At 43.9% G+C, this 18,920-nt stretch overlaps 1 protein-coding gene and 1 long non-coding RNA gene across 3 annotated transcripts in view; both read left to right on the top strand.

Moving 5' to 3' along the window:
• LOC309534497 (uncharacterized protein C1orf21) overlaps positions 1–18,920 on the top strand; it is a 168,489-nt gene that overhangs the window by 129,715 nt on the left and 19,854 nt on the right. Inside the window, exon 6 of one of the 2 annotated variants that reach the window (XM_082226706.1) lies at positions 15,359–18,150. The exons of the other annotated variant lie outside the window; for it this stretch is intronic. Within the exon in view, the coding sequence (XP_082082832.1) occupies positions 15,359–15,397 (39 nt within the window). The 3' untranslated portion in view covers positions 15,398–18,150. Of the gene's footprint in view, positions 1–15,358; positions 18,151–18,920 lie in introns of those variants that run through there. 2 annotated transcript variants of the gene reach the window in all.
• On the top strand, positions 9,086–12,873 carry LOC309534504. Its single transcript, XR_014220759.1, has 2 exons — positions 9,086–10,568; positions 10,796–12,873. It is a non-coding gene; the product is annotated as an uncharacterized lncRNA (long non-coding RNA).

Raw genomic sequence — 18,920 nt, 5'->3', positions numbered from 1 at the left:
GCCCAGGGTTCGCTCTGATTGTTTAGAAATACACAATCGCTTTGAGGTCCTCTCCCCTAGCATGGAAGACAAAGAGCAGACTCCAGTTGAGGATCTCTCCCTCATTACAGTCGATCAGGTATATGAAGACGAGCAGCAAAGTCAGTCCTCAGGGAATGTGCAGGCGACCTTGGAACGGACAGCTCACGGAAGAACCCCGACCAAACCCAAGAGGAGGCGTGTAGTGGTGATAGGGGATTCCCTACTGAGGGGAACAGAAGCAGTGATCTGTGGGCCAGAAAAGATGTCTCGGGAAGTGTGCTGTCTCCCCGGGGCTAAGATCCAAGATGTAACTGAACGACTGCAAGGAATCATAAAACCCACTGACAAATACCCCTTCCTCTTGGTTCATGTGGGAACCAATGACACTGCAAGCAATAGCCTCCAGAAGATCAAAAGAGACTACGAGGCTCTGGGCAGGAAATTGAAGCAATTAAATGCACAAATTGTCATCTCATCTGTCCTCCCAGTTGAACGACGTGGCCCAGGGAGAGAGGGAAAAATAGTGGAAGTGAACAGCTGGCTTCGCAAATGGTGTAAACAGGAACGGTTTGGATTCTTAGATCACGGACTGCAGTTTCTTGAAGATGGACTTCTGGCAAGTGATGGGCTGCACCTCACAACGGTTGGGAGAAATGTTTTTGCCAAAAATCTCAGAAACCTCATCAGGAGAGCTTTAAACTGACTAATGTGGGGGAGGGAGACAGTGCTCCTGAAGGTAGGAGTCTATCAATTGATGAAGATGATCATCCAAATGTCATAGACCAAATGGAGCAAACAGCACACAGACCTAGTGGTGGGAGGAAAAAATCCTTAAATAAGAGACATGGGGGAATGATTAATGGACTTCAATGTCTGTACACTAATGCGCAAAGCATGGGAAATAAACAAGATGAGCTTGAGCTCTTGGTACAGCAAACTAAATATGACATAATAGGCATCACTGAAACCTGGTGGGATAAGTCCCACGATTGGAATGTAATAATGGGGGGATACAATCTATTTCAGAGAAACAGACCAGACAAGAAAGGAGGAGGAGTGGCGTTATATGTCAGGGATGTGTATACCTGTGAAGAGATCCAAGATTTAGAACCTCAAAGCCAAAGTGAGAGCATTTGGGTCAAAATTAAGGGAGAGAAGAATAACAGTGACCTCATTGTGGGAGTTTACTATAGATCCCCAAGCCAAACGGAGGACATAGATGATGCCTTCCTGGAACAGATGGCCAAGCATGCAAAAAGAAGGGAGATAGTAGTAATGGGGGACTTCAATTACCCGGATATTTGTTGGATGTCAAACTCTGTTGTGATTGCAGAGTCCTTTGCACAACGGAATGACGAACAGTACGTGCCACATGCTTAATGTTGCTTTATTTTCAGTTCATTGTTGAGAAATTACAAACATGCATCTTGCCTCTGCTGGAGCAGAGAAGCAACCGTTCTCCTCGGAGTGAAGAACACCGAGAGAACAGTGAAAAACAGGAAACCAGTGTACGTCACATCCAGCCTCCCATTCCCGTGGGAAAACCCAACAGTGCTCTGACTGTGGAATGTAAACATTGTCTTGTGACAAGCACTTCGCTGCACAGTGAAGAGAGCAGAAACTAACATCCTCCCCCTTTCTGTGAACATCACTGGGCAGCGTGTTCGTACAATATCAGTACAAACCCAACTTCTGTACATAGGTACAGTGTTGATCCCTTGATACAATCTTGGACAATACATCAGCAGGAATTTCATTACCTGGCATATAGGACACCGTTACGAGTCCCTTCTGAATATGTTCCCTAGCATGTTGCACCTTCAATTGCAAGTGCTTCGTGCTTTGCTTACAACCTTCCGAATTCAGCAAAGCCAAACATGCTTTGTTGTCCTGGTAAACCTGGATTGGACATTTGACAGGAATTTTCATGTCTTTGCACAATTGTAATAACCATTCACAATCCTTAAGTGAATAAGACAGTGCATTCAGTTCAGCTTCACAAGTACTTAAGCTAATTGTTGTTTGCTTCTTGCATGACCAATCAAATAGACGGCTAAGGGAGCTGGGCATGTTTAGCCTGCAGAAGAGGAGGTTAAGGGGTGATATGATAGCCATGTTCAAATATATAAAAGGATGTCACATAGAGGAGGGAGAAAGGTTGTTTTCTGCTGCTCCAGAGAAGCGGACACGGAGCAATGGATCCAAACTACAAGAAAGAAGATTCCACCTAAACATTAGGAAGAACTTCCTGACAGTAAGAGCTGTTCGACGGTGGAATTTGCTGCCAAGGAGTGTGGTGGAGTCTCCTACTTTGGAGGTCTTTAAGCAGAGGCTTGACAGCCATATGTCAGGAGTGCTCTGATGGTGTTTCCTGCTTGGCAGGGGGTTGGACTCGATGGCCCTTGTGGTCTCTTCCAACTCTATGATTCTATGATTCTATGACCCTGATTGTACATGTAGCAAACTCCTGACGTACTTTTCCTGTCTGCAGTGTCACTTCCAAAACTTGCATCTGCAAAAATTTCAAGACCACCAGACTTCTGATTGTTAAATCTCAGTCTGTAATGCATAGTGCCTTTCAAATAGCGTGCTATGCGTTTCAGAGCTTTCCAATCCTTAACAGTAGGATTGTTGACTTGTCTGCTTAGCAAATTACAGCTAACAGCTATGTCAGGTCTTGAACATCTGGCAATGAAGTTTAGTTTGCCTAGCACACTTCTGTACAGTGTAGTGTCAGAAAATGCTTCTTCAGTGTCTTCTACCTGATAACCTGTTGTCATCGGTGTGTCTACAGGGTTAGCATCCATCAGGTTTAGTTTGCTTAACACATCAGCAATTTTCCTTGACTGGTGTACTAGAATGTTACCACTTTGATCTTTCTCTATTTCCAGAGATAGGTAATTGTTTACCTCACCAAGATCTTTCATGTCAAAGTGCTCTTTCAGTTGAGCTAGGGTGTTATTGTACATTGTGACATCTTTCCAAAAGAATAAAATATCATCAACATAAAACAAACAATACAGTTTCTTTTGCCCCTCCTCTTTGACAAACACACATGGATCAGCTTTCCCTTGCTGAAAACCTAGAGAAAACAATGCTTCAGTGAGTTTTGTGTGCCAACACCGTGCACTTTGTTTGAGACCATAAAGGGACTTTTTCAGAGCACAAACAAATCCCTGTTTTACCTGTACGCCATCAGGTGGAAGCATATAAAGTGATTCACCTAGAGATCCGTACAAAAACGCTGTATTCACATCGTGGTGACTAATGTGTAGATTCTCCTCTGCAGCTAGCTTGAGCATAAGCCTAATGCTCTCATATCTCACAGTGGGTGAGTAGGTCTCGTGATAGTCTTCACCTGGTACCTGTGCAAAACCTCTGGCTACCAATCTGGCTTTGTGTCTGACTATCTTGCCATTTTGATCAGTCTTCGCTTTGAAGACCCATTTGCTTCCAAGCAGTTTCATTCCTGGAACTACTGGAACTAGCTCCCAAGTTTTGTTCCTTTCTAAGGAATCAAGCTCAGCCTTCATTGCATTTAACCATGGCTCAGCTTCCTTAGAATCCAAATCCTGGATTTCTTGGAAACTTGAAGGTTCAAATACCTTCTTGGAGCTTTTAACAGCTGCTACTGCTGTCTTAGCAAATTCATCAGCAAATCTCTTTGGAGGTCTGCCTTTTGTGGCTCTTTGTGACCTGCGAATTAGCCTTTGGTCTTCAACACTCTCCTCTTCCTTCTTGGGAGAAAAGTGACCTATTGTGAACAATGGTTCTTCCAATTCCTGATCAGAACTTTCAGAGGGTCGCATAGAGGCTTTCGCACTCTTGAAATCCTCTGAAGTATCCGATTCAGTTTCAGACTCAGAATTAGAACCTTCATCAGTGGGTGTGGGTTGTTGTTGCTTATCCTCAGTCTCATCACTGTCATCAGGATAACATTGGAAAATTCCCACGTTCTCCCCCCACTTGGCATTGTACTCAACACTTCTTGTGAGCTTAATTGTCTTAGAGTCAGTTATCATTATTCTGTAAGAACCTTTCTGATAACCTAGAAAGATACCATGCAAACCACGTTTGCCTAACTTGGAGCTTTGTGGTGAATGAATCCACATGTCAGAACCAAAAATTTTCATGTGCTTGATGTACGGTTTCTTGCCAAACATCTTCTCATAGGGGGTACAACCAATCGCTGAAGATAACCTGCGATTGTAACTGTAAATAAAACACGAGAGAGATTCGGCCCAATAACTCTCTGGAAGATTGGCATCATGCAGCAAGGTTTTTAACCCTTGAAGCAATGTCTGATTTGCCCTTTCGCAAAGTCCATTCTGCCATGGCGAGCGAGGACTGGACAAATCGTGTTGAATTCCTTTCTCAGTCAGAAAAGCTTCAAACTGCTGAGAAGTGAATTCTCCCCCGCGATCTGTGAAAAGAATTTTTATCTTCTTACCATGCACATTTTCCAACCAAGCACAGAATTCCTTGAACCTTGGAAAAGCCTCTGATTTCTGCTTGAGATTGTACACATAAATATACCTGGAAAATGCATCAATGAGAACCATGAAGAACCTATTGCCACCCAAAGAGGGCGATAGTGGACCAACTAAATCAGCATGAACAATCTGGTATGGTTCTGTAGCTTGCCTACTAGACACCTTACCTTTCACAGCCATTTTCACCTTGTTTGCTGCGCATGCCTTGCACTTCATGTGGTACCTGCAGGGTTTAATAGTCATACCTTCAACCAAGGTAGGCATTTTCGATACTGCCTCAAAATGCAAATGACCAAATTTCCTGTGAAAATCATGAATACATCCTGCATGCAAACTTTTGTTAGAACCTGCAATGCAACAAGTATCATTCTGCACAACATCATCATAATACAAAACAAACAAACGATCAACACATTCAGCATGCAATACATAATCGTCTTTCTTTGTGATGGTGCATTTCTTGTTCTTGAAGGAAACGTCAATGTTGCGTTCATTCAGCTGCATCACACTTAGAAGATTGTGTGTGGCATCTGGAACATAAAGTACATCCTGTATCTCTAAGTCCAAACTGTGAAGAACAACAGTTCCGTAGCCTTGACTGGGGATCGTGTGGTCATCCGCCTGGTGAATCGCACCTTCCTGCGGTGTAAAAGACACGAACAGTCTCTTATCGTTGCACATGTGGTGGGTAGCTGCTGAATCAACAACGAAGAAAGATCTAGACGTCTTCTGGACCTTTGCAACCTTTAGAGTGAAACGTGAGACCATTGCCTTGTGCTGCGTTGTCCTGGACACCGGACCTTTGCCTTTGCTTTGGCCTTTTCCACGCGATGAGCTTCCGCTGCGCTGCTCTGTCTTGGCCCTGGGATATCTGCATTCCCTCTTCATATGGCCTAGACGTCCACACGAGTAGCATTTCACTGCCTTCAAAGCTTTGTCGCCCTCTGGTGGTTCCACTGCATTTTGGGATGACGTCTGTGAAGACTCCCCCTTATCCATGCAGCTAGCACCCCGGCGATCTGCTTCATTCTGGATCACGGCAGTAACATAGGCTACTGTGAGCTGAGCAGTTGGTTGAACAGCAATCTGAGTGGCAACGGACTCCCAACTTGGACCCAAAGAATGTAGTATCATGAAGGAATACACAGCCTCTGGAAAGTTGAGTCCTCTCTGTTGCAACTCATGTCTCAGATTTTGCATCTCCATCAGATGTTTACGCACATCTCCACCTTCAGCAAGAGCCATACCATGCAGCTTGGCATAGTAGTACATTGAGGAACCAGCTTCTGTCCTCAAGTGCGCTTCTCTTAAAGAGTTCCAAATTTCTCTGGCTGTGGTCTTTCCACGCAACAGACAGAGCTCTTCTGGGGATACTATCAATGTAAGCGTTCCCCTTGCTTTGGAATCCTTAGCTGTCCATTCAGCTGTAATTGGAGCTGGGGGGTTGTCTGTAATAACATTAAACAGACCTTCTTTCCGCAGAATTGCCTCTGCATAAAGTACCCACTCCGTGTAATTTTTCTTATTGAGCTTAGGAATCCCAAAAGCATCAACCAGCTTTGCATCAGCCATCATTGCTGCTTTAAACAAGCTGCGTCACAGTACTGCAGCTTCTTCCAAAAGCACTTTTAAAAAGTACTTTCGCTTTCTCAGCCATTGCCTGTATCGCGGCAAAACGGCTTTAAAAGTTCAAAGTCCAGCCATAAAGCCATAAATTATAAACTGGCAGGCTGCCCGGAGCATGAGCACATACCTTCATCAATCAAACTCGACGCGCAGAGCAGATAACACGATCCGTTTCTCTGTACCTCTGCCGGCATTCTTCAGTTTGATTTACGTCTTTCTGGGCCCGATAACCAAAATGTTGTGATTGCAGAGTCCTTTGCACAACGGAATGACGAACAGTACGTGCCACATGCTTAATGTTGCTTTATTTTCAGTTCATTGTTGAGAAATTACAAACATGCATCTTGCCTCTGCTGGAGCAGAGAAGCAACCGTTCTTCTCCTCGGAGTGAAGTACACCGAGAGAACAGTGAAAAACAGGAAACCAGTGTACGTCACATCCAGCCTCCCATTCCCGTGGGAAAACCCAACAGTGCTCTGACTGTGGAATGTAAACATTGTCTTGTGACAAGCACTTCGCTGCACAGTGAAGAGAGCAGAAACTAACAAACTCAGCCAAGAGCATAAGGTCAAACAGATTCCTCACTGGCCTTGCAGACAACTTCATTGTCCAGAAAGTGGGAGAAGCAACAAGAGGAACAGCCATTTTAGATCTGGTCCTAACCAATGTTGATGACCTGGTTAGTGGGGTAGAAGTGGAAGGATCATTAGGCGCGAGTGATCATGCTCTTCTGAAGTTTACTATACAGCGGAAAGGAGCAGCCAAGCATACTAGGACTCAATTTCTTGACTTTAAGAAAGCCGACTTCACAAAACTTAGGGAAGTGCTGGGTGAGATCCCATGGACAGTAATACTAAAAGGAAAGGGAGTTCATGATGGCTGGGAGTTTGTTAAGAGGGAGATAGTAAAAGCACAACGTCAGGCAATACCAATGAGACAGAAACATGGAAGGTGCCTAAAGAAGCCAGGGTGGCTATCTAAAGAACTTTTAACTGAGTTAAGATTAAAAAAGGATGTGTACAAAAAATGGAAAAGGGGGGAAACCACCAAAGAGGAATTCAAACAAATAGCCAGCACGTGTAGACACCAAGTCAGAAAAGCTAAAGCACAGAATGAACTCAGGCTTGCCAGAGAGGTTAAAAGCAACAAAAAAGGCTTTTATGGGTATGTTCGTAGCAAAAGGAAGAACAAAGAAACAGTGGGGTCACTCAGAGGAGAAGATGGTGAAATGCAAACAGGGGACACAGAAAGGGCTGAACTCCTCAATGCCTTCTTTGCCTCAGTCTTCTCCGATAAAGAAAACAATGCCTGACCTGAAGAATTTGGAGCAAGTGATTCAGCAAAGGAAACACAGCCCAGAATAACTAAGGAGATAGTACAAGAATATTTGGCTAGTTTAGATGTATTCAAGTCTCCAGGGCCAGATGAACTGCATCCAAGAGTATTAAAAGAACTGGCAGATGTGATCTCAGAACCACTGGCAGTCATCTTTGAGAATTCCTGGAGAACAGGCGAAGTCCCGGCAGACTGGAGGAGGGCAAATGTTGTCCCTATTTTCAAAAAGGGGGAAAGAGAGGACCCAAATAATTACCGCCCAGTCAGTCTGACATCAATACCAGGGAAGATTCTGGAGCAGATCATTAAGCAAAGAGTCTGTGAGCACCTAGAAAGGAATGCTGTGATCACCAATAGTCAGCATGGATTTCAGAAAAATAAGTCATGTCAGACTAACCTGATCTCGTTTTTTGACAGAATTACAAGCCTGGTAGATGAAGGGAACGCAGTGGATGTAGCCTACCTTGATTTCAGCAAGGCATTTGACAAGGTGCCCCATGATATTCTTGTAAAGAAGCTGGTAAAATGCGGTCTTGACTATGCTACCACTCAGTGGATTTGTAACTGGCTGACTGACCGAACCCAAAGGGTGCTCATCAATGGTTCCTCTTCATCCTGGAGAAGAGTGACTAGTGGGGTGCCACAGGGTTCTGTCTTGGGCCCGGTCTTATTCAACATCTTTATCAACGACTTGGATGATGGACTCAAGGGCATCCTGATCAAATTTGCAGATGACACTAAACTGGGAGGGGTGGCTAACACCCCAGAGGACAGGATCACACTTCAAAACGACCTTGACAGATTAGAGAACTGGGCAAAAACAAACAAGATGAATTTTAACAGGGAGAAATGTAAAGTATTGCACTTGGGCAAAAAAAATGAGAGGCACAAATACAAGATGGGAGACACCTGGCTTGAGAACAGTACATGTGAAAAGGATCTAGGAGTCTTGGTTGACCACAAACTTGACATGAGCCAACAGTGTGACGCGGCAGCTAAAAAAGCCAATGCAATTCTGGGCTGCATCAATAGGAGTATAACATCTAGATCAAGGGAAGTACTAGTGCCACTGTATTCTGCTCTGGTCAGACCTCACCTTGAGTACTGTGTCCAGTTCTGGGCACCACAGTTCAAGAAGGACACTGACAAACTGGAACGTGTCCAGAGGAGGGCAACCAAAATGGTCAAAGGCCTGGAAACGATGCCTTATGAGGAACGGCTAAGGGAGCTGGGCATGTTTAGCCTGGAGAAGAGGAGGTTAAGGGGTGATATGATAGCCATGTTCAAATATATAAAAGGATGTCACATAGAGGAGGGAGAAAGGTTGTTTTCTGCTGCTCCAGAGAAGCGGACACGGAGCAATGGATCCAAACTACAAGAAAGAAGATTCCACCTAAACATTAGGAAGAACTTCCTGACAGTAAGAGCTGTTTGACAGTGGAATTTGCTGCCAAGGAGTGTGGCGGAGTCTCCTCCTTTGGAGGTCTTTAAGCAGAGGCTTGACAACCATATGTCAGGAGTGCTCTGATGGTGTTTCCTGCTTGGCAGGGGGTTGGACTCGATGGCCCTTGTGGTCTCTTCCGACTCTATGATTCTATGATTCTAAGATAGTATCAAAGATCACTCAGATATCAAGAAGAGTTAAGAGTGTCATTCTGTCTCTCTCTGACTCCTGGTTGAAATTATCAACTCCCAATTTAGCTTCTCAAACAATCAGCCTTTCCTGTGCCACCATTGGCTATTGCCAGATGCCACTTGCACTCCCATTTCCCTCTCCTCCTCCTCTTTGTGGGACACTGGAAGTTGGACCCAATATCCTGCTACAGTTATTGGAGTCCTGGGCTTCACATGCAAGTGTATTCCTGCTCTTAATATATAGTCCAGAATAAGCAACAGGGCTGCACAAATGAGAAGCCAAGCTAATGGAGGAGGTAGATATTTAGGGAAAGTTTAATAAGCTTAAAGATTTATTTTAAATAGGACTTACCAAAGCGTAGCCAAAATCACAAGGGAAGCTTCGCAGCAGAGAATGGAGAATTTATGATAGAATCAATTAGGCCTGAAGAATGAGTCCCAGGCGTCAATTAGAGGGGATTGGGTCAGTAGGACAAGTAATTAGCTTGACCTTAGAAATCAAGACATGAATATTATCTTCAGAAGCCATGAGTATGAGTTGCAACAAAACAGTGAGAATCAAATACTGATGATTCTTAGGAGATTCACTACAGGCGACAGTTCTCTCAAACAAATTAATTAGCCTCAGAAGCAACGTTGCTGAATTGAGGCAGCGCCTGAAACTTGCTCTTTGATATTGGACAACCGAGGCAGCCCTGACCACAAGGTCAGATTTTTGCTGTCACTCAAGGTGGCAAGATTGGAGAGAGGCTTAACAAAATAGGGTACAGCCCACAGGGAAGTTTTCCATGCAAGCCCTGTTGAAATTCATTGGAGCCTAGCGCTTGTTCGTTTCAACGAGGCTAGCATAGGAAATCCCCAGGATGGGCTGTGTCTCACATTAAACTATGGGTGTGCCGTGTGGATTTTCTGCCTCTGGCACCAAAATGTCTTGGGCCACTTCTATAAAAGAACCTTTCAGAAAAGATTTAAGTTGAACAGTGGAAATGGAGCAATACCAACTTACAGACAAATTCTAAATTCCTGACTGACAGCTAATTTTCAAGTGAATTGAAGGGGTAATGCATGGATTAAGGCTGCGTTACTGTTTTGACCCAGTGGACCAAATCCTTATTGGTTCCTACCCCTACTTGCCAAATTTGAAAGGTAGATGGGACAGCCCACCTGTCAATCACCTCCAGCCACCAGATGATTGGCAAGTAGCTTGTCCCACCCACTTGCCATGGTCCTTTTCACAGTGCTTAGGAACTGCCAAGCATAGGGCTGACAGAGCTGCTTTCTGAATTGATGGCTTGCGTACCGGTAATTGAATTGCCCACATAACTGGATAAAGTGATTTTTTGTAATGGGGGGGGGGGAGGGTGCCCTAACAACACTGACGACATGATGGGAAAGATTTGGGACCCATTTGGCTCCACAGTTGCTAATCTCTAAGAGTGTGACTACTGTTACAGATAGGTAGCCGTGTTGGTCTGCCATAGTCACACTAAACTAAAAAAGTTCCTTCCAGTAGCACCTTAAAGACCAACTAAGTTAGTTCTTGGTATGAGCTTTCGTGTGCATGCACACTTCTTCAGATACACATGCATGCACACGAAAGCTCATACCAAGAACTAACTTAGTTGGTCTTTAAGGTGCTACTGGAAGGAACTTTTTTAGTTTAGTGTGACTACTAGATGTGATAGCAGCGTGATTCAATTTGGATTGTAGAGATTTTTTGTAAAGCACGGAGTACTGGAGTTTGAAAGTTTAGCGTGGGTTATCATCAGGGGAAAGTGAGATCTTTCCTTCACCAGTGCTTTCCCCCGGAGTCATTGCTGTGCCCCTGTATGTGTTCCCTGCCTGCACCACAGTCACATAGTTCTAATAGGTAGGTAGGAGGTCAGAGAACTTGCACAGGAGCAAATTGGGGGCAGCAGAGGGAGGAGATACTGTGACTGGAAGAAGAGTACAGCTCTCTTCTCCTTCTTGCCCAAGCTGTGCTGTACATCTCACGCCACCCTCTGGGCTGCTCTCTTGCCCAGTTTGGCGCTAAGTAAAATGGTAGGTTGTGGCAATATCTGGTATGCCGTGCACTTGTTAAACTTCAGTTCTCTATATTTTTTACAGTCACCAATACTTTATTTTGGCAGGATGAAAAATGTTTCCCCTCTCCCTAGAGTTTCACAACAAAATACAGGAACTGATTCAGACATTGAACCTGTTTCTGGTAGCTGTAAGTCATACTGACGACCAGCTGGACATGTCTGCACTCATGAGCTCTGTGAATCCAGCATTTGAATATTTTTATTTTCATGCCAATGCAAGGGAGCAGCCCTTTGATGAACAAAAGTCTGACCAGCACAGTCCCATCTCAGACTCCCCATTTCCTTTGTGGCAGCTGCCTTGGAGCTGGTGGCTATAAGTCTGGAGGAAAGAAAAGAGCAGTTACCATTAGTGCTGCCCTGCTCTGGCTCAGCCCTGACAACAGCCAGACCCTCCCAGCCTTCTGGGAGGAAGCAGAAGGCCCCGGCTTAAAGGCTGCTTCTTTTGAATGCGAGGGCTTCCTTTCAGACTTGGCTGCAGTGAAATCCAGGAGAGACAGTGAAAGTGCACTGAATTTAGCTCTTTCCAAAGGGTAATGAGACATCACTTTAAAATTGAGGATCAAAACAAGGACATCTATTGCGGGAGGTGTGTGTGTACATCTTGTAGGCTGGGTTGCCATTCATAATGTACTTAATAAATCATTTTTTCCTCCATACACACACATCTGACACCATAAGCCATTTCATGGCAGTGCCACAGTAAACCACTTTATTTGTGAAATCATGAATGGGGTGTGTTATTGGGATGTACAATGGAGCTTTTTTGCGCAGTATACAAGTGGTTCTATGATACGTGGTTTTTACTGCCAGGGCAGGCTCTTACGCTACAAAAGTTATTGGTTAAAATGGGAGTGCTGTGGACGCATCCATTCATTTATTTGCAAAAAGTAAATGCCATGTACATGTGTGCATGCAAACGCGCAGGCCTTTTTTGTTCCATCCTTTCTAAGGCAGTTTTTGAAAAATGGGAGTTCCTGTAGCAGTGAGCCGTTTCTTTCTTGCTTTGGGGCGCTATTCATGAAGAGGCCTCTGTGCCTTGCCAGCTTTCTTAGCGACAGCTAAAGGAGAGGCTCTTTGGCACAGTTTCTTTCCCCACAGCAGCAGCAGCAGCCCACCCAACCTCTTCCTTTGCTTGCTTTGTATGCCAGCTAGAGAAGCAGCTTCGCATAGTTAAATGCAGGAGCAAGAGGAGAGGCTGTGCTGCCTTCACAGAGACTGCTCTCCCCAACCCCACACTGTGGAAGATTAGTTTAGAGGAATTCTGAGATCCTGCGATGCCAGCCTGTTGTTTTAAAACAAGAAAGCAACTAATAAACGGATATGGGGGGGGGGGTGCAGTATCCCAATAAGAACATGAGACTGATTGTACTTTTTAAAACTGTTGGAACTGGGAGGAGCCTGCTGTTTTTCAATTCAAATTGATCCTGGGGTCTGTGCTTCTTCTGTTGAGGAGAAAATATGCCACAATTGTGCAACAAAGTGCATGCATAGTTTCTTTCTGTGAGAGGGGATTTTTCTGAACTTGCAAAATACAGTATTTAGAATTAGGAACAGTTAATAGGGTTGCCATACATCCGGAATTTCCTGGACATATCCAGAATATTGCAGTCGGAAGCGGTGTCTGGGTGAAAATTGCTAAAATGTCCGGGAAAATCCGGATGTATGGCAACCCATGTCGGCAGTGTCATTTTTGGCAATTTACCTTAAAAATAGCTCAACAACTTTCCTGTCTGGATTTTTACTGCTTGAAATTTGGCAGTCCCATTTTTAAGGACTACAGAGTTGGAAATTTTTGTATTAGAAATTATCTGCATGCTTTCTTCTTTGGGTAAATTTTAAAAATGCATGTGTATTTTCAGAATGGGTAGGAGAATGTGGTCTGTTTGGCCTCAGAGTAGCTTACCAGGTTCTTCCCAGAAACCCTGCGAAGCAGTTTAGGCTGAGGGATACTGACTCGCCCAAGGTCACCCCAAGAGCTTCATGGATGAGTAGGGCTTTGAACAGTCCAGCACTCCGGCCACATTGCCACACTGGCTGCTCCATGTCACTCATGACGAAGTGAGCAATTATTAGAGCGGGGGGGGGGCAGCAAGCAGGGAAATAACTTTATTGAAAGCTGGACTTTGTTTGTTGTAATGGAATGGCAAATTAGAAGACACTTCTGATGCATGTGCTCACAAAATATTTTTTAAGATATAGATGGGGAAGATGCGCAAATAGTACTCTAAAAAGTGCTTGTCTGATACTGCCTGAAACATATGGCATTCCTTTGTATTATTCATATGCTGCTTAGGATCAGTGCTATTTTTCTAGAAAAAGAGGTGCCAGAACTCACCATGAACACCTCCCTCGTTCTCTTAGAATGGCAATGGTGCCCACCTGGGAGCTGCCAGAACTGGGTTCCAGCTGAAAGAAAGCCCTGCTTAGGATTACTTAGGAAAAACATCATGACTTGCTTGCAGTTGCCCAGCTCAAATCTTATTTGCAATTCAGTCTTATGTAACTGACTTAATGTGGGCATCACTTTCATGGACTAGGCCAGAGCTAAACTACAGTTGATGACTTGTCTTTCACTGGTTTACAATGTTCCTATCCTGAAATGATTTGCATTAAATGCTTTGGCTCCATCTGGAAGCTTTTGGTTCCATCCTGGTTTCTGCAGGGTTTGGGTGCATGACAGAGTTCCCCTGGGGAGCTTGCTTGCACACTTCACCAAGCAGGATTGAACTCTCTGTGCATCAGTTGATGCGTGAGAAGGTGAAAAGTCTTGCTTGCTGCAGGCTATGAGGCATCCATCCCATCCCATAGGACACCAGATGTGGGGCTGGTGGGTGTGCTTTGGTGGAAGGACCTTGCAGATCAAATGGAGAAGCTGGTGGGCCAGATTTGGCCTACAGACCAGAAAATCCCCACCCCTGAGCTAGACCTTCTCATCCATAACCTCCTCTCACTTCAAGCCCCCTCATCCACAGCCAACTTCTCTTTTACTGGCGTTTCAAACATGTAATGCAAAGGGAGGTTTTACTCCCTTCCCTCAAGATGTTGGAAATCACGATTGATAAACCCACATGCATAAATCTTCTTGAGTTACCCTCTTTACCCTTTCTGGTGATTTGGGTTAAGTGTGATAGTGTTGCCCGTTTTGTGACGTGAAAGTAAGAAAAATGAATCCATATTGCAGCTTGGAAAACTTCAAAGTGAAACTGATCAGTATGAAGCTTGCATGCTATATTCAAAGGAGCTGTTTTCAAATGTGACATGATACTGGCTTCTTAATTTGATTAATACTTTTAGCCATGATCCCCTTTCTCCTCTTTCCATGGTAGTCGCTTTCAGAGATTGACTATGCTGAAGAACTACATGTCACACTTCAGGAAGACGTGGGCTGTATCCCTCATTTCTTAACCAGTGTGTATGTTCTTGTTCTCGCCTCTCCCTTTTTTCAAGTGCTGCTGCTGCTGCCTACGCAAAGTAATCGGAAAGCTTGACAAGATGCTTAAAAAATAGAGCAAGTGCTTCAGCTAAATTCCAAACCGAGGAATAATAATTGCCAGAGGCACAAAAGTCCCCTGGTGCCAGGGTTGCTGAAGAAGATGGGAAGCAGGTTTCTCCTCCTCTCATAGGTTCTGCCATCTATGGGACCTGTCTGTTGCCTCTTCCTACTTCCTAGAGGAAGTGGCTCAGGGAAGTAGTAATTATTACATTTCTAAGGAAGGCTCTTCTGGACCCCCAGGATTGTGCAAATCTTAGCTGGTTGCAAACACACACCCCTTCAGGAGTTGAACTAGTGATTCATGTGCAACTCTGGGCATTCTTGGATGACACCCATTATCGAGATCTGTTTCATTCTGGGTTCAAGCCTGGGTTGGCACTAAGGTGGTCTTGGTGGTCCTGTGTGATGCTCACAGAACAATAGGAGGGCAGTGCATTTGCTATTTTATGATTGCTCCCTTGTGACATCCAGTAATGCCTAGGGTAACACTCTGCCCTAAGCACATATGACAAAGAGGTTTCCTACTGAAAACACTATAGGACCAAACACAGAAGGATTCAGTGTAGCTGCCAAAGAGCTGGAATCAACGTAGCTAGTTCTGTTTTTCCTGTGTTAAATGTGTATATACTTCTCTCTCTCTCTCTCTCTCTCTGTTTTTCCCTTTGAAGGGTCGTGATTACTGTTCAGAAGAGGAGGATATCACATAGTGCCATTTCTGCTGATCAAAACGGGAATACTACTGTGTAAATAGATTACGGTCAAGATCCTTTTTGGAAGTCTTCTCAAGTGAACAGCACTACATAGCAAAAGATCATTTCCACATTGTATGCTCCATTCAGTTGCAGTGTTTCTTAATGACCATACAATGAACGTTACGAAAGGAACGAAGAACAGCTTGTGTGGAACTGCCTTGGCTGATGCTGGCTGAAACATGTTGCAGATTTTTCTCTTATCTGTGTCCAGGAACACAGCAAATATTTCAGCATAAAATCTTAAGTGACACTGTAGATTTCACTTGGGCTGTTGGCCTATTTTCTATTGGCTGAACTAGTATTATACAACACCTACCATAACGGAGCAGCTGAACCTTCAAGTTCACTCTGTTTGTCAACCCCCCCCCCCCCCGGGTTGCAGAGTTCTCATTAATATGGACAATTTAGAGCTTTGGAGGTGGGATGCTTTGCCACGACCGTCCTCCTTTCTCTGCTAGGAAGAAGTTACCAATTTAGAAGCATGTTGTCACACAAATACTGGATATGGTGATGCAGGAGCAGAAATTTGTATTTTTAAAAAAGTTTCTTTAACTAAGTATTTCAATCAAGGAATAAGCTTGCAGTATTGGTTTTGCTGACCACAGATGGAAGTTGTGACCACAATCAGTTTGAATCCCTCTTTTTTTTCTAAGAAAATAAACATTTTACTGTTTTTAGGTATTCTCGTCTTATACCCATTCATGCAGTCCAGTGTGTTTAAAGAATAATTGGGTGAACAGGGTGGGAGCAAAGCACCCCTTTGGAATTATCCTGTGAGAGGATGTTATTTTAAAGCACCTGTGTGCCAATTTGAGATGTCTGTAGAGTTTATTTTTCCACATTATAAAAATATGATACTCTCTCTTCTCAAAGGCAGATGTAATATTTTTAACAAATATTGTCATGAGTAAAAATAAGCCTAAGGTTTAAAAAACAAAAACACTTTTGCATTTATTCTTTAAAGAAGTTCAGCATTTTTCTTCTATGTCTTTGAGGGGGTATAACCATTAAAAAATGCCTCTTGCAGCAATAGAAGCTGGGGTTTATATCCCTCCTTTGCCTTATCAGGGTTTCAAGATGGCCGTCCGTCAAGAAAAGTGTACAAATTGAAAAAGCACATTTTAGATTAGTCTGTGGAAATTGTAATACAGTTGAAGTGAAGATTTTACCCTGGATCAAGATAGATATTGCACATAGGATTTTACCCGCCCCCGAGTCCAACTAGTTGAATCGCGTCCTTGCTTAGCTAGTATCAGTATAATGGACCGTGAGCACCATCCAGCCGCTCTAGCTGGGATGCTTTTGTCTCCGTCTTGATGAGATATGTCACAGTGACTAGGTATGGAGATCCCATCCCTCTGGTTGCCATCGGATAAACTGCTGTGACTTGCTTGATGGCTTGGGCATTTGATTCTGAAGTAGGTGCCCAGCCTTTGTAAAACGGAAGCTGCTTTTCCCACCCTGGTGCTCTCTAGATGTTTTGGACCAGAACCCCCATCAGCCCCAGCCAGAAGGTGGAGCTAAGCGTGGCAACATTGTCTACACACCGTGGGCTTTTGTGTGGTGGTAACTGGGTGCGAATCAGTTGAGTGGCTCCAGATTTTTCACAGGAAAGGGCAACAACAGTTTCTGCTTAAGATAAGAGATAACTGTGTTCTTAAGCATAAATGTTTACAATGAGATTGATTTACCAATTGCCCTTTTGTGAACTGTCTTAATTTTTTCCATATTCACCGTAAGCTCATTGGTCTAACTTTTAAATGTTCTCGCTGGCGTCCTCTGTCTCGGCATTCCTTCCTGCTCTCTTGATTCCACTGTTTCTAGTCATCTTCTTCCAAGGTATATTCTTCCGGTTCATTTCCACGCCTCTCCTTTTCCTGTTGCTGGCTCCTTCTTTCTAGAAGAATCCTGTCCCCTTTGATACTCACATTATTGTTTCACCTCTATACAACATTTTAAACTGCTTAAAATTTACCTTTTCTCTTTTTCTGATTTCCCCCTTTCCTTGGTACCTTGTTTTTAATTTCCCTTACCCATTCCTCTCTTTACTTTCCCCTGTCTATCATGTCTACCTCAGATTGTAAGCCTACAGGTATAATTCCCCCCCTGAGACTATGTGACATAGGCATTGGTTACAATTTATAAGGGGTGGTGTGGATCCAAAACCCTTTTTCCCTTCTGTTTTAGCATTTCCAGAAAAAGGGTGTCAGAATATGGGACTAGGTAAAGGGTAGATTTGTGCTAGACGGTGTCTTCAGCCCCTGCTATCTGCAATGGTGCCCAATGGAGGAGACCATACCTTGTTCAGAGCCAAATATTTTGGGGGACTTGATCATGATGTGAAGTAATGCCCTGCAATAAGAAGCCAGTATGCAAATAGAGGGAAGCAAAATTTACCCTTGGAAGTCACGTTCTAGCTGCAGAAATGTTGAATGCCATAACCAACTTGTTCAGACTTCTTTCAGCTCCTATTTTCTCCAGTTTTTGTGGGGAGGGGGGGTGCCCTAAAGAGGAAAGATGACTGGGTGTGAAATAAATTCACATGGAATATACTATACATTACTGAATATTTGTATAGTCTCATATCAGTACTACTTTCTCCAAGTTTACTGGAAGTTGCTTTTCCGGGTTCCCTGTGTCTTGTTTGATCAAAGTCTAATTTATCCTGATTTTTCTCTAGAATTAAAAGAGAGGCTTCTGTTCTCCTATCTGGTGTTGATTTTATTTCACAAGTGATGCCATTTTTTAAAAAATGAAGCAGCTTTCCATTAGAAGGGGTATTTTTTTTTCCTTTGGAAAAAATAATGTGTGACAGATTCTGCATTCCAGGGAATCTTAATCCTGGTGAGTCGATCCCCCTTAACCCGAAGAACTGTAGGATTCCACATGTGAGTATAGTATTTATCTGCATCATTTAAGAGTTGAGTAACATACATCAGAGTAAGTGGTGACACATACCAAAGAGTTGCAGTGTGTTCCCCAACCTGAAAGAGGGTTCTTGCAGTGCTATTCAAGGTTCGCAAAAGGAGACATTCTCCTTCCCCATTTTTTCTTTCTCGTCCTCCTGAAAGTTCCCCTCAAAGGCCCACGTCTGGTGCTCTCTGCCAGCCCTCATCAGGATCACTTGTTGCAATATAGCACCCTTTGGAGGACCACATGCCAGCAGTGGGTGTAGCTGGAGGAAAAAGTGGACTGAGCAACCCATGTAAATGTTAACTGGGTACACTCACTCCCACCCCTCTCTCCATCCTGCATCCAGATAAAGAAGCATTATCCAGGTTCAGGGAAGCATTCTAGCCAGATGAAAAGCACTTGGGGAACAGAGGAGGGCCAGGCCTGGGCAGAGTCCTGAGTGCCAGAGACAGAGGCACATCAACAGCTGCTGCTGAATGCAGAAACATGTGTTCCATTGACTTCCATGCAGCCAAGTTGCATTTTTCAGTGTTCAAAAAAACCAAAGCAAAAATCATTTTTCATA

This window comes from Podarcis vaucheri (assembly GCF_965113315.1).
Source record: "Podarcis vaucheri genome assembly, chromosome: 6".
Lineage (NCBI taxonomy): Eukaryota > Metazoa > Chordata > Lepidosauria > Squamata > Lacertidae > Podarcis > Podarcis vaucheri.
Note: the sequence above shows the minus strand (reverse complement) of the source record. Positions and strands in the feature narration are given on the sequence as shown.